The following is a 15,768-nucleotide window of genomic DNA, read 5'->3' as shown; positions in this document are numbered from 1 at the left end:
TGATACCTGTTTCAAAAAGATGAATAATTCCAGTAATCACTTGTATCTGTATCCATATCCCACCAATCTATAAAATATTTTTCCTTTAAAATGGAGGTGGAGCTGTTCATTCTGAGAGGTAAAATGCTGTCTTGATTTTACTTGCAAACATGTTTGCCAGTAGAAGAAATGGTGAAGTTCCATCTAAAAGCGCTGAAGGTGCGAAGATTTCAGGTATAGACTACAGAAAGTTCTTTGTCTGAGTTGGAAATCTACATAAGGCTCTCTTGTTCTTAAAACCTTCAGGGAATGCATGCCAATTAAGGGAAAAAAGAAAAGTCTTTCCTTAAGAAGGCTCTAAAACACGTATGTGCAAGTACTAGGCCCCGCTTCACCTGTTTATTGAAGGGGAATGTGTTGTCTTTTCTGCTCCCAGTCAACTTCTAGATCTAGAATATCCAGCTTGGAGAGAGAGCCACAGGGCAAGGCTAGGTTGCCCATCTTCTAGCACCCTATCAAAAACCAAACCTGGGTAAGCTGGTGAAGTCCCTGCTGTGAAAGAAAATCACGAACCCTTCTCAAGATCAAAAGAAACCACTCCAACGGTAAGTGACAAGAACCCTAGTACTGCTTCTGGAATAACTGTTACGGGTGAACTCTGAAGTCCTGTAGTAGATTGTGTTGGCATTGAAAAATAGTAAGCTTTATCTTCCAAAAGAATATTTGTCTTCATCGAAATTCAGGGACTGTTAGAACTCTGAAGGCTCACTTTCTTTTCATTAAAGCAGATTTGAAATAGAAAGTTCCTTGCATGCACACAAAGAGAATAAAGCTTCTTCGTGTCTGTGCAGCTGGTTAGTGATTGCAGTAAAAAAATCACTAAGCAGGAAAAGCAAACTGTGTCAAACTTGCTGATGCTCCTCAGTCTTAGGTTCAAATAACATAAATGATGTTTCTATTGTGGTGGATGAATTCTTGTTGAGATTTAGTCTAAGTGGAACAACACAGTGACTCTAAGAATTCCAGTGGGATTTTATGATGCCAGAGGTTGTTAAAAAAGAAAATGGGCTTTTAGAATATCTCTTTTGTTTAGAGATAGTAAGGAGAAGTACTGTTTCTAATCCTATACCTCATACCCTAGAAAGCTCCAAAAATAACTCTGGAATATACTCTTCTCTTGGAAACAATTAAACCTGCATTTCTTAAGTATTTGATAGTTCCAGAAATACATAGTCTTACCTTCTCTCTGAGAGTATTGTCTTTCTCATGCAAATGGACAAAAGAGGCAGAACTTCCTATATTAAATTATGTGTAGCTTTTCAGTCTGTCGTAAGACAATCACAGAAAACGCTTCTTTTTCATCTGCTGTAGCTTTGTTTTTAAAAAGACAGGCTCATTTTTTTTTCTTTGAAAAACACTAAGAAACTTCTAGAATTTTTTTCCCCCTTCCCTTCCTCCCCCATTCTGAGGAGCTATTTTGCTGAAAATGTGGTCAGCAGTGTATTATTACAGGACAAAAGCAAGTGTTATTTCCTTGTCACAGTACCAAAAATACTTCAGTGTTTAATTGTACGGTTTCAGCATCTACACATTTTGCAGATCCATTTTAATGTCTGGTTATTAACGTATTTAATGGATTAAGGGAAGTTTGATTTAAAACTAATTTCATGAATGATTACACTGGATTTATTATTCTGTTTTGGAATATGTATTAAAACTCTTCATGGAAAAAAAAATCCCAACAGGTTATGTGACATTTGCAATGGTTTTTAAAGTCTTTGTTTCAATGTGGTATCAGTGTGGTTCAAATGGCAAATATTAACAAATTGCCAGCCTTTTCTTAGACGTTGTAGAGCAGCAGTCCTTTGTGCCCTATATTTAAATAAATTTAAATAAATTTCCTGTTAGAAGTGATCATCTGGAGCAGCTTCATCAATGAGGTTTCAGACATCTTGGAGGATTGGAGTTGACGACTAAAAGAAAAGTGTGTGGTTGGGAAAACAATATACTAAATTCACACTGAGATATGAATGTAGTAATTGAGACGTGTAAAATGTAGGTGGAGTGAGACTGATTTTAGGAATTAAATAATTTTTCTATTAGCAGAAGATAAATGTAATTAGTTCACGTTATTTTTTTCTGATGCTTTTTTTTAAGGGTCTCGTAACACGTTTTACTGTTTCTTTCAAACGCAAGCCTACGGATATTGAAAGTTCCTTTTCCTTTGGGTTATTTGATTTTTCTCCCCTTGCTGAACTTGTTCTTTTTTAAAGAATGAGGTATCTGTACCACCTGGGGGGGAGAGGACAGTGGTGGGAAGACAATGGATGCATACTTGTGCCTAGTTTTATCTTCAAGAGACATCAGAATAAGAACCTACATTCTTTGAGGTGGTATAGATGGAAGAGCTCAGCCTAAGAAATGTCCTATACCTCTTTAGAGTTGGAAGTAATGAAAGGATAGTGTCTGTGGGTGGATGTTATCGGTAGGACCAAGCACTGAGTCTCCTTGTTAAAAAAAAAATAAAGTACCCATCCTATTAGGGGAGGTTATTGTACTGTGCTTTCTTATTTGTTTATTAATACCTTGGTATCATACAAATGCTAGATTGGTGGATATGGATACAAGAGCAAGAAACTTTCAAGTTCTTTGCTATAAATATTTTTTTAAAATCATATATTCAATTTATTACAATAGTAATTCTTCATTGTATTGGTGTGTATACACAATCTTACTTAAAGGAACATAAGCAGTAACAGTCTGTTATTTGATAATTTTCTTAAGTTGCTGCAGTGAAGTCAGAAATGCACTTGAAATTTTACAGAAATCTTTTTACATTTAGCTGGAAGTAAAGTACTGTGGCTATATTGAGAATGAATTTGCAAAAATGCAAAAGACAGAAGGGCAGGATCACATCAGTAAATATTTTAAGTGCATAAAACTACTTGATTATCTTGGGCCATTCCTATGTGTGATAAATTTACCCTATGTCAAGTGCTTGTTTAAACAGAAAATTTCTGTTGCTGTGTTATCTGTAATGGGAACTCTTAATTTCTGTTCTGTTGGCTGTTAGATCTCATACCAGATTCAACTGAAGAACTTGATATGGTTAAAACTTCTCCAGATTGTTCGAGCACTGAATTTTTGTCTGATGCATGAAATAAAAGAGGGATTTTTTTCGTGTTACTTAGATAATGTTCTGTAAGGCCATGGCAAAGGTAAATAAATGATAAAAAACACTTGGCATTTCTTTTTCCAGATGAGAACAGTAACTAACTAAAATATATTTAAGTGAAATATTACCTCATCTTGATAAATAGCTTATGTGATTGTCAGTACTGCGTTTCAAAGCAATAAATCATTTAATTGCAACAATGTCATTAATCTGATAAGATAGCTCTTTTTAACATAGAAGGAAATTGTCTGATCTGTTTGGATATCTCAAAGATACTAGGAATAAAATCAACTTGTTGAATATAGTGGCAATTAGGTTTTGATTAGGTCAAGTTTTATTGTAAAATGATGTTGCTGATACTGCTTTCAAGCTGCAGGACTAACAGGTTTGTTACACTATTGGTAGATATAATTGCTCTCACTTGTATTTGCAGAATCTTTGTATTTAACTTTTAGATCATTTCCTGATGAAATTGAGTCTTTTATGCTTGAGTAAAACCAAACTTAATTTATTTTGAAAATTATTTGGGCAAGATATTAGAACAAATTCTCAAAATTATACTTTAGTCTCTTTTGGAGGGTCATCACAAATCGCTGGATTAGGTAAATGCAAAGAGTTGATACAGGCATTTCAGTTTGTTCTTGTTGGGAGATGTATGTATCTTTTTGTGAAAATGGAAATCGGATTAAAATTTGAGGGGCAGGGATGGTCTCGTTGCATTACTAGTGAGGTTTATTTTACTTGGAAGTATGGAGGAGTGAGGTTCATCTTTGTACAGTTTACTAGGTTTGAAAAGTTCCTAATGCTCTACTGAAAAATGAACTTTGTATGCTTTTATTTCTGGCATTTTTGAAACAGCTGGTCCTATGGGAAGTATGAATGAAGAGGATTGCCTTGTAGCATGTTGCAGTGACCAGAGACAGTTTATAGCCTTTTCCTCCCATTTTTGTTTCTGCCTACTTTTAGCTTTCTGAGTTTAACAGGAAGCTATATGTGGCAATTCCTGCATTGTCTTCATTTGAGTGGGCAGCTAGCATGCCAAATGCAGGCCAGCTGGGTGTTACCCAGTATGGCCTGGTGAGCTGAGTAGACTCCCTTGATTTTTGTCTGACATGGGTTAAAGAGATGTCTTCAGGAATTGCACGTACCCTAGTTAGTACAGGGTTTACATTTGTTGTGGGAAATTAGTCAGCCAGGAAACTCCAGCTGTTGACAAATTGAGTTGAAATTAGTTGAAACTATGTAGTGGAAGAAGGTGTTTTTTGAAGTAAATGGACCGATAAATGACTGATTCAGTCATAGGCCTCATGTCTCCACAAAACTCTGCTAAGACCATTTGCCACAGTCTAGCCAATTTAAAGTGCCTAAAGACAAGAGTTGTTCTCTAGTGCTTAACCCATCTCATAGGTATAGTAGGAAGTTGCTTCTCTGTCTTCAGTGTGTTGCAAGCTGTGGAGCTAAATGAGAATTTTTCTTCAGTTTTTACTATATTTATAAAGACCACTATAGATTTTCATCCACAATTTATGGATAGAGGATTCTCTCTGGGGAATAATATGGGGGTTTTTGTTTTGTCTTGTATTTTTGATTCCTTGGAGAGTTTGGCATTCCTGCATGTTTCAGGAGGGTGTGACCAGGGGGTTCATGACCTTTAAGGTGGCTTCTAGCAGTTTAGGAGAATCTGATAATAAGCCTGACAGCTTTTGGAGAAGCATTCCAAGAAGATCAGAAATTGTGAAAAGTTCCAGGTTAGGCAGGTGTAGTGACTTCATTTTTCCAAAGATGAACAGGGACTGTCTCAATATTTAAAAACTTCATTTTTGAGAAGTAATGTATTCTCTCTCCTTGACCTACCCCCTTTCTCCTGTACTTTTCAAGCCCATAAAGGTACTTTGCATGAACTTTCAAATGAAATTGTTGTGATGATGCTTGACTTAAACTATAGGCAACCTGAAATTAAATCTGCAGTATGAGTTGTCTGATTGACCTTCACTGGATGTTTTAAAATACATGATAGTCCAAGTGTTTATGAAATTGCTTCTTGAGCAAAATGATCAGTGCCTTGGGTTTTGTTTTCTTCCCAGCATTTAGGCCTGTGTTATGTATTTCTAATCTTTCTGTGTTAATCTGAAATTAAATTCAGGCTGGGCTGGCTTCCAAGTTGTGTGCAACAAGGCAGTTCTTCCACGCTCCCAGTCTCTCCCTTTTTTCTTTTTAGTCTACTAGTGTTTATAGCTTTCTGTTTTTCCTCTGGATTTGGATGAGGAAACAATGTTATGGACTGTTGGCAACATACAGCACATGCAGTAGTTAAAATTTTCTGGTGTCTGTCTGACAAGTCAAAGAAAGAAGTACTGCATTATTTTCAAGATCAAACATCCTGTCTTGGAGAAGAAAATATATTTCAAGCAAAAAACTTCAATTTAATAGCAGTCTGATTTGTTAATGACAGTGCTTTAGCCAGGACAGTCAGCTAAGCCTTATAGGCAGCTTCTCTAAGCAGTGAAAGCTGCCAAGTTTCACTGTAACTGATTTGAATGTTGTCAGGTGTTGCTGGTGTTTGCTACTGCTATCCAAATTAAAAAAAAAAAATCCAATGACAGCTGTAAAATTCATCAAATATCTACATGTATTTGAAGTTTAGAAAAACTCTTCCTTGTGGATGTTTGAGATCTTATTAGGTTTTTATACTGTCAATATTAACTGTTTCATGCAACAACAAGGTATTAGGTGTTACTCTTTAAAAAAAAAAAAAAAAAAAACCAAAAAACCAAACCCCAAATGTTAGCTTTTTCCAGTGAGCTACTTTGTAACCAATCTCTTAAGTTTAGAGTGGGGAAAATGTAAAGTTATTCATTGAAGGAGTTTTTTTGCAAAAGGTTAATCACTTACTGTGTGAACAGCTGAAGCACTAATGTGCTATAGATATGTAAAAAATGTCAGAAAATATTGGTGTAGTGGAGAATATACAGCTTTGGCAGTAAAGCTCTGTACATGTTTCCTTCAATATTTTATGCAGTGGCAAAGAGTGCTTAATCCTATAAACAAGTCTACTTAAAAGCAGTTGTGTAAGTTTCATTTGTGATGAAAACGAGACCATTCTGAGATTATTTTCTTCTTACTTTGTGGTCAAAAAATGACAGACTTTGGAGAAGAGACTGACGGGAGATCTTAATAACATTTATAAATATCTAAAGGGTGGGTGTCAGAGGGTTGGGACATCCCTTTTTTCTTGTAGCTAGCAACAGGATAAGTGGTAATGGGATGAAGCTGGAACAAAAAAAGTTCCACTTAAATATAAGAAAAAAACTATTTCACTGTGAGGGTGACGGAGCAGTGGAACAGGCTGCCCAGAGGGGTTGTGAAGGCTCCTTCCTTGGAGGTCTTCAAGACCCGCCTGGATATGTTCCTATGCGACCTGACCTAGGTGACTCTGCTTCTGCAGGGGGGTTGGACTAGATGATCTCTAAAGGTCCCTTCCAACCTCTACCATTCTACAATTGTATGGTTTGGTTTTTTTTGGGAAAAGTGGATTGAGCTGAAGGTGGAAAAATGGGAAACTGAGGAAAATGAATCTTTTTAAAGCCTGATTCAGAAAAAAAAAAAAAGAGAGCCTGTTGGTAAATGAACTGTTGAAATATTTATTCAACAGATGGATATTGCACAGTATTGATAAATGTGCTATTTTAAAGTCACTCTGTATGCTTGAAAGGTGTATGTAGACAGTTGTATTTGCTTGCAGTTAGGAAAACTGGTAATTGTTTGAAACATTTTCTGTTTTTCATAATACACAATTGGTCCCTGATGTGGCAGGAAAAATCAGATTACTTTCAAAGTAGAATTGCCTTAATAGAGAGTCTTAAACTGTATGTATACTACTCTTTCTTCATTACATAAAGGAAGATATGGCAAATATTTTCTGTCTTTATCTGGACTATAGTTTCTTAAAAATCCTCATTCGAAATGTGTCCACTATGTGTTGTTTATTTTTTCTTTCTTCTCCTCAGATTTGAGTTCTGCGAACCTGCCTTTGTGGTTGGTAATTGCTTGGAGATAGCCTCAGACAGTCATCAGTATGACCGGATTTACTGTGGAGCTGGAGTCCAGAAAGACCATGAAAACTACATGAAAATTTTATTGAAAGTTGGAGGCATTTTAGTAATGCCTATAGAAGATCAGGTGACTTACTGAAAATTTCCCCTTTTTATCTCTTAATATGAGAAATGTGTAATTGAAGGAATGCTTTTAAATGTATATTTAAGTTAATGTTCAACTAGCGATACCTTGAATCAATGTATTACTGTGATTAAGCAGATGTTAGTTTTTTTTAATGAAGCGTTGAACTTTTCTTCTATAAAACTTGTAGGAAAGCATCAGTATCCTGCATCAAAGTCTGTTGCAAAACTGTCTTCGGTGAAATTAGAACTCCATTCATAGTATTTTCTGTGTATTATGCCAGTCCAAGAACTGCTTTGAAATCTCTCTTCCTTACAGATGTTTTCAGTCAGTACTTCAAAACAAAGAAACCACCTTCTGAACCAAAAGAATTATTTCAGAGAAATACGAAATAGCTGTGATTAATGAGACATTGTAAGGGGAGGAGAAAAAAGAAGGAAAACTGACTTATTTCCAGCAGTTTTCAGTGTCACTTTTCCATGTTAGATTAAATGTTTTTCAGACAGGTGTATTATTTTAATAAGACTTTGCACTTTATTACTTTTCATCCTTAGATCTCAAGAGACTTTATAAAGGTAAGTATTATTCTCCCTGGTTTTACTAATAGGAAAACTGTAAGAACATCTGTGACTTAAGGTCCTCCTAAATGCTAAAGCATGCGTTGCTTTATCTTCCAGAAAGAATTATCACATGGGTATTTTGAGTAAGCAGATACCTAAAGTGGTGTATATGTAGCCTGCATGATTCAGTTCCATAAATACTTTCTTTTTTTACAGTATTTACTGGACTAAGATATTGTCTTCTGAAATTGTCAATTGGAATCCAGCTTAGAAGTAATTAGAATTTGAAAGCAAAAATAAAACTATGAATATTTCTATTTCACATACAAATTATTATGGGGCTAGAGCATGTTAACTATAAGGAGCAGCTAATCTGGATTAATCTAGTCTACAGAGAAACAGGGAACATTTAATTCCTGACTTGGCTTTCCAGAGAGTTGGAGAATTTACGTAGCAGATAGGAGTCCAGTTCTTGTAGGTGCACAGTGAACTGAAAGAAGAATGCTGAAAGAAGTGGCAGCAAGAAGGCATTCTGCTTGCATATAGGGAAAACAGTTTTTCATTATGAAAGTGGTTGAATGCAACAGCAGGTTGTCTAGGCAAGTTGGGCTACCTAAGCCCTGGGAGATCTTTTTTACTTCCATCAGAAAAGCTTCTGAATTGCCTGATTTTACTTTGAAGTTGATATTACTCAGGCAGGTGGTAAGACTTCAGAGGTTGCTTCCAAGCTGAAGTATTCTGTGATCTGGAAGAATCAGAAAAAGCAAAACTTAAATTGGGCCTTAATTTTCCATCTCTCTCTCTTCCCATTGGTACTCTAGTGACCAAGTAATACTTAAAGGAATATGAAAATCCTTTCTGTTCCTAAAACAGCCTTTATAAACTCATTTTGAAAGAAATCAAAAAGAGCAGCATGTTTGAACACCTGTCTGAATAGTCCTGAGAATGACAAAATTGTAACTGCTGATTTATTTTATTTTTATACAGCTAACACAAATCTTGAGAACAGGACAGAACACATGGGAAAGTAAAAACATCCTTGCTGTTTCATTTGCTCCATTAGTGCAACCAAACAGAAATGACAATGGCAAACATGACACCGTGGGACTGCGTAAGTGACAGTTGTGCTCATTCCTTTTGACATGGTGGTGTGTTATAGGGGCTGCTGGTGGTGTTCTGAAAGTGGGGAGACTATGCTATACAGACATAATGTGATAGAGCAGGAACATACAGTTTAGCAAAACAGTAGCTGACCAAAGGATTTTTGTGCTCCTGGCACATGTTTTGCGCTACTAAACCCTGAATTAAAATTACAGCATTTCCAGTGTATTTTTTCCAATTTATTTTCCTTTTAGGTTCATCTGTCTGGTCTAAACTGCAACTGTTGTATAGTAGAGTATTAATAGCTGAGCATGCTTTTGTCTGTCTGCAACTAATACAGTCATGCCTAGCTGTTTTTTAGTACTCACTGTAATTGGCTTTCTAGCTGCAGTGCTTTGAATTAGGTTAGTAAAGGTATTTAAGTAGTACTTTGAAACTATAAAGGTAAGATAGCATGATAATGGGAAAGGGTTAAAAAGGGGCAGACAAGGTGTGTAGAGTTTGAATTTTTGGTCAGAGCAGTCAGGTAGGAGTAGAAAAAATACCCAGCTTCAGTAGCATGTGGGAAATTAAACCCCTCAGAGTCAGTTCTTTTTTATTTAATGATGATGAAGAAGGAAAGATGAAACTTTTTTGATTCAGTTAAATTTGGCTGTATTTTAAGTTCTGTTACACTCAAATGTAATTTTTAGATATCAAGCAACTTTGAGAAGATGAGTAATCAAAACAAAGTGAGTTGTATTTCTTGGTCAGTTCAGCTTAAATGCCTTAGTATTAGTGGAACTAAGGCTGCTCATTTAGAGTTTTTCTTAGGTGTCCTCCTGAGTCTGTATTCAAACAGATGTTATTACCTGCATAGAAAAGCTTTCTGACTGTCTCACTTTCTAATGATATTTTCCACCTGTGAAGCACCTATTTTTATTTTTTAAAAAATAGAGCAAGTACTACAGCAAGTCAGAAGCTTTCTAAAAGCTCAGGTTTTTTGAGTGTGTCTGTGTGTTTCTTAACAGAAAAGCAGGAGCTTTAGGCCTTGCCCTCCTTCATATGGTACGAATTTTTGGTAGTTACCATTTACGACATGATCTGGGATGTGACTGTGAGGACTTAACTTTCTTGAAACCTTTTAGCTGCTGTTGTCTTCAAAAACAAATAGAATATGATCCATCGTAACTAGTACTAAAAATATTATGATTCCCTTATATTATCTTTATTATTATCTAAAGGATAAGAAAGCTGAGAGCTTAGAGCTTTTACATCTTTTTCAGGATGGACTGTTCCTTCCTCTTTTGAAGGATCTTCAGATTTTATGGTCTTTCTTACACAGTTCTGTATCTGAGATGAATGTCTGCTAGTCCATTACTTTGATTTTATATATACCTTGTGCTTGCATTTACTATGCTTAGCATACGCTCTGCAATCATGACTTGTTTAGCTTGATCTTAGTGCCTTTTGAATGGTTAGATCTAGTTTGTTCTGGAATTTCAAATTGATTTTATATTAAATAAATAAGTATTGTCAGTTATAAATATCCTTCCTATCACAGATAAAAGTAACTAGCATGCACCTGAAATAAGTATATGAAACCACGGATTTTGTTTGAAATACACTGTGTGTTTTTTAAGCTGAATATGATATTCAGAGTGAAGTTATGAAAATTAGTTCTTCACTAACTTCCTTCTTTCTTGCCTTTTTTTTTTTCTGTAGAAAGTAGCATAAGATTAATGGAGGCTAAAGCAAGGAAATGGAACAGACTGGAGTTTTGGTTTGAGTGCTTTTTTTGTTTTGTTTTGTTCTCCATAGAATTAGCATGCTGTAGCTCATCTAGGGCAGGCACCTACCAGCTCAGCAGTACTTAGGCATCACCTGCCTGGCTGTTACCACAAAATATGTTACTTTTGGGGTTTTGCTACTTGCTTTTTTTTTTTTTCTTCAGGACTTCAATAATTTCAGTGCTTGTTCTACTGCAAAGATATGAGTGACTTACCTGGTTGGTCAGCTGTGAAGCTGACATGGCCCCTCCCTCAGATGGATTCAGTAAAATAGGGAAAAGCATAGTGAGTAGAAGAGAGAGGCAGAAGAAAGCCACTTGCCTAAACAAATGTGACATAGGGGTAGAAATTGTTTCCCAGCACCAGGATCTTAGAACAGTGCCAGGTACTAAAAGATAACAGTTTGTGTTGTATGGTTTCTTCAATTTATTTAATAATCTGTTCATGCTTTTTGTTTCTCTAGCACGTAAGTAAAAAAATGCTTAATTTCTTGGACTGTGCCTCAGGGTTCATCAAGTTGGCTCTATCTACCCTTGTTTCACTTTCATATTATGTCACATGCTAAAATTTTCATCAGTCTTGAACATTTGTCTTACTGCCTTGCAGCTGCCTATTGTTTTGTGGTTTTTTTTTTTTTTTTTGCTAGAAGGAGATTACACTTAGTATAACTTACCTTTCTTTCATTTTAGCTCCATGTGCTGTTAGGAATCTCCAGGACCTAGCTCGAATATATATCAGACGCACCCTTAGAAACTTCATAAATGAGGAGATGAAAGCCAAGGGTATTCCTCAGAAGGCTCCTCCGAAACGAAAACGCAGGAGATGTCGTAGACGCAGGATTAACACTTACGTGTTTGTTGGTAATCAACTAATTCCTCAGCCTCTGGATAGTGAGGAAGATGAAAAAATGGAAGATGATAACAAAGAGGAGGAGGATAAAGATCACAGTGAGGCCTTGAAGCCAGAAGAGCCTCCTCGAAATCTGTTGAGAGAGAAAATTATGAGTCTACCATTACCTGAATCTTTAAAAGCATACTTGACCTATTACAGAGAGAAGTAACTTGTTTTAAGTCGAAATAATGCCTCTTGGTAGTTCCTTTATTCTTGCAAATGTAGCATTTATTAAGAAGTAGGTGGACAAACTTGGTCTTTCATCAAGACTTGAAGTACAGAGATAAATCGTAACTTGTCTCTATCTTGTCTTTGCTACAAGGAAGACTCACATCAAACAGTAGAATCCCTTTTTAAAAATATATTTTTCTTTAAATTTTGAAAATGCTGTTTTAACTCTGATAGAAGTATATATTCCATTATGCAGCACTAATCAATATTTTGCATGGTCTTTTTTTGATCCCTAACAGATTTGTATTGATAAAAGGATGAGTGAAATTTTATATATGCTCAGTAATTGTTAAACACATGCATCTGACTTGGTGAGCAGTTTGTCTGTATTTATTATTATTAGGAGAACATTTTAAACATGCAAACACTTATCCTCTAATGTCAGAATCAGACCCTTTAAAAGTTTATTTTACTATGGCTTTGTTGCAATCATTATTACTATGTTGGTGTAGATGTATTCCAACAACACAAGTGCAATAAATGTATACAGACACTGAATGAGCTGGCTTTAATGAAATAGGAAAATACAAATTCTGAAATGTCAGATGACCCTGCTACTTCTGCATTTATATCTGTTGCCAAAAGATCTTGGGAGAAGTAATAGCTTCTCTCAGAGCCTTAAAAAAACCACCATATTGAATAGGAAGCAAAGCAATGCTTACTCCAGCTATGCTTATATTGAACTTCATTCTACACTTTCAGTATTTCTAACTAAAGGCACTTCCTCATTTGTGGGAAGTTTAGGACAGTACAATTTGTTTATTTTTACAGCTCGCAGCATTGAGTCGAAATGTTTGGTAATACAAGATTGTAATTTAGATTTCAGTCATCTATATTTACTGCTTTTTAGTAGAGGTAGAATTTAACAAATTTTAGTTTGTATTGCTTATCAGGATAGCTATAATAGTAGAAGTTAGAATTTGTTCAGCAAATGCACTTTAGTAAGTGAATTTTACTTAACTTGCATCTCCAAAAGGTAGACTTGTGCTAGCCTATATTTTGTTTCTAAGCATGGCTCTTAGCACAAAAATATTTATAAAATCATATGCATCTTTTGGAAACTTAAGAGTAGCAGTGCAACTGTGGGGACCCACAATAGTGCTGATTTAAATCCTTCTATGATTTTTTTTTTTCCTCTTCTAGTTGTGAAGTTACTTGCGGTTCTCATTTTTAACTTTGCTTTTGCCATCTTGATTTCTTTGTTCTCTTGTAACATAACCACAAGGGAAAACACTGTTTATGAAGAACTGGGCATGATATGCATTAAAAGCCACAATCATTGGAAACGTGCCTGTTGGACCCAGTGAAGAACATTCCTCTTAAAATGTCCTGCATGATACATTTTCTAAAATTGATATCATTTTTTTCTGTAACAATAAAACAAAAAAATCACATCATTTTAAAGCAGTAAATGTTCCTAGTCCAAGTATTGATTGCCAGCCAATATTCATGTGGTCTAACAGTCCAGTATTGACTTGAAAATGCATAAGCATTTTGTTGCATCTGAAAAGGAAGGTAATATATAATCCCGTGACACTGACTCTTCATGGGGCATTTCATGCTGTAGTCCCTGTTTAAGGTACATCATAGTTACGTTTAAGTGGAATTTCATGAAGGCCTGTTGTACCAGCATGTGGAGTTAATTTCCGCAATATATTTACAGTATAAGTAAACAAACATGTTTGAAATAAATATTCTGACTTTATTTTAAAGCAGGAAAAAATAGGAAGAAATAGTTTTCCAAAATAATTATACTAATAAAGTAATTGTGATGCTTCAGCTGTAAGAATTGAACATGATCTTATTTTAAATGGGTTCTTTTAGATGGAGTTTAAGTAATCTGAAGTTTGAGATGTTATTTTTGTCTCTCCTCTTCTTGGAATCTACATCCATAAGCTCAAGAGTATGAGATTACTAAATATTACTTACTTTAAGGACTTTATACAGGATGCTTTTGGGGAATAAATTTATGAATTCTTTCACGCCTGTGTACTTGGAAAAATGGACAGCGGGTGACTTGTCATGATTCTTCAGTATGTTAAGGTTTTTTTGGAGTCACTGAAAGAATGTTTTTCTGTGTTTTGTATGTGGATTTATTTTACACTCTTGAATTTATATTTACATAAATAAAAAGGTAGAAATGCAAAATGATTTAAAATTTCATTATTGCCATCTCAGTTGATGACGGGGACATTGTTGCAATAAAATGGGTTTTTTGGTGGCTGCTTCTTGCTTGAATTTCTGTGTTTATGTGCAGGTATCTTCAGTTAATTGGAAAATCAGATACTGGTTTGTTCATACTTAGGTCAGTAACTTCTTAATAAAGGTTATTCTTGAATTCCAGAGACAGAGTAATACACCTTCTTGCTAATTTTAATTTTGCTGCAAAGGTTGGAAGATGAAATGACAGAGGAAGACTATTTTGAGCCCAGCAATACTTTTGAAGTACTTATATGGAGAGTTATTTTCTTCTGGAGAGCCCAGAAGGTATACTTGAGCTATTATCTTTTTTTCCTGTCTAATGAATGAGATTTTCACCTTCAACAGAGCAACCACCTGGGTCAAAATGAATAAGAAAAGGTCAAAATGCATAAGAACAGCAAGGATGGTGAGCAACTAGTGAATTATGCTTCCTATTGAAATTTCCTCTTGATACAGCCTTATTTTGTTACCAGTTAGAGAGAAAACACAAGGTGGGTAGGCTAGTCAGCCTAGCCTTACTATAATTTTTTTTTTTCACTGTAAGGATGACTGTGATCATGTGTAACTTCCAGGGCTTTTTGTCATCTTTGATCTGGAGGAGGCCTCGAGATTAATGCTGTCTTTTCAGAAAATCTTGGAGTTCTTAATCCTGTAGTGTTCAGGAAAAACTGAATAGGTGCTTCCCAAAACTTGGGAAGAAGTTATCATTGAAGTGAACTTGACAGCTCTGTTCAGCTGAGCACACACTCTCTTTTGCTTGTTTAGGTGCTGGCAACTTAGTCTGTTTTCTGGTTTTTTTTTAAATCCTATCACTTTATCTCTAAACTACTTTTATTTTTCTAAACTACTTTTACCTGTCAGAAAACAAATAGGGAATGTAATGAAAAGTGCTGTGTTCCAATTAAAGCTGCTCTAACTCATTAAATATTAACCTATATCTCCTCGAGTGTCTTCTTCCATTGTTCATGTAACTTCAGTAAAACTGAAGGTGTCTACGTTTGTGTGATTTACTAATCAATTTTAAAAGATAAGATGTATGTGCTACAGAGTTTTTTTTTAGAGATATATACAGAACTCTGCTGCAAAACTGAGAAAGTGTGGGCTGGATGATCAGCTAGTGAGGGAGATTGTCTTCTTCCCTTCAACCAGTTAACAGAGTTGTAATCAATGGGGTAGGGTCGAGTTGTAGGCCTGAATATAGTGGAGTCTCTCAAGGGTTCGTGCTGGGACTGGTACTGTTCAACCTATTCATTAATGACCTTGATGAGGGAACAGAGGGTACTGTCAGCAAGTTTGCTGATGATACTAAACTGGAGGGAGTGTCTGACACAGCAGAAGGCTGTGCTCTGCCATTCAACATGACCTGAACAGGCTGGAGCGTAGTTGGGCAGGGAGAAATCTAAATGACATTCAACAAGGGCAACTGTAGAGTCTTACATCTGGGGAAGAATAACTCCATGTACCAGTACAAGCTGGGGAATGAACTCTTAGAAAGTAGTGTAGGGGAAAGGGACGTGGGGGTCTTGGTGGACAGCAGGATGACCCTGAGCCAGCAGTGTGCCCTCATGGCCAAGAAGGCCAATGGCGTCCTGGGGTGTATTAGGCGGGCTGTGGGCAGTAGGGCAAGAGAAGTTCTCCTCCACCTCTACTCTGGCCTTGTGAGACCTCATCTGGAATACTGTGT

General features: G+C 35.9%; 1 protein-coding gene across 3 annotated transcripts in view; it reads left to right on the top strand.

Moving 5' to 3' along the window:
* Positions 1-14,030, top strand: part of PCMTD1 (protein-L-isoaspartate (D-aspartate) O-methyltransferase domain containing 1) — a 41,790-nt gene extending 27,760 nt beyond the window's left edge. For all 3 annotated transcript variants that reach the window (XM_061996066.1, XM_061996067.1, XM_061996065.1), the window contains 3 exons: positions 7,162-7,333; positions 8,878-9,001; positions 11,450-14,030. In XM_061996066.1, the coding sequence (XP_061852050.1) occupies positions 7,280-7,333; positions 8,878-9,001; positions 11,450-11,820 (549 nt within the window). In that variant the 5' untranslated portion in view covers positions 7,162-7,279 and the 3' untranslated portion in view covers positions 11,821-14,030. The remainder of the gene's footprint in view (positions 1-7,161; positions 7,334-8,877; positions 9,002-11,449) is intronic.
* The last annotated feature ends 1,738 nt before the right edge of the window (positions 14,031-15,768 follow it).

This window comes from Colius striatus, chromosome 4, assembly GCF_028858725.1.
Source record: "Colius striatus isolate bColStr4 chromosome 4, bColStr4.1.hap1, whole genome shotgun sequence".
Lineage (NCBI taxonomy): Eukaryota > Metazoa > Chordata > Aves > Coliiformes > Coliidae > Colius > Colius striatus.
Note: the sequence above shows the minus strand (reverse complement) of the source record. Positions and strands in the feature narration are given on the sequence as shown.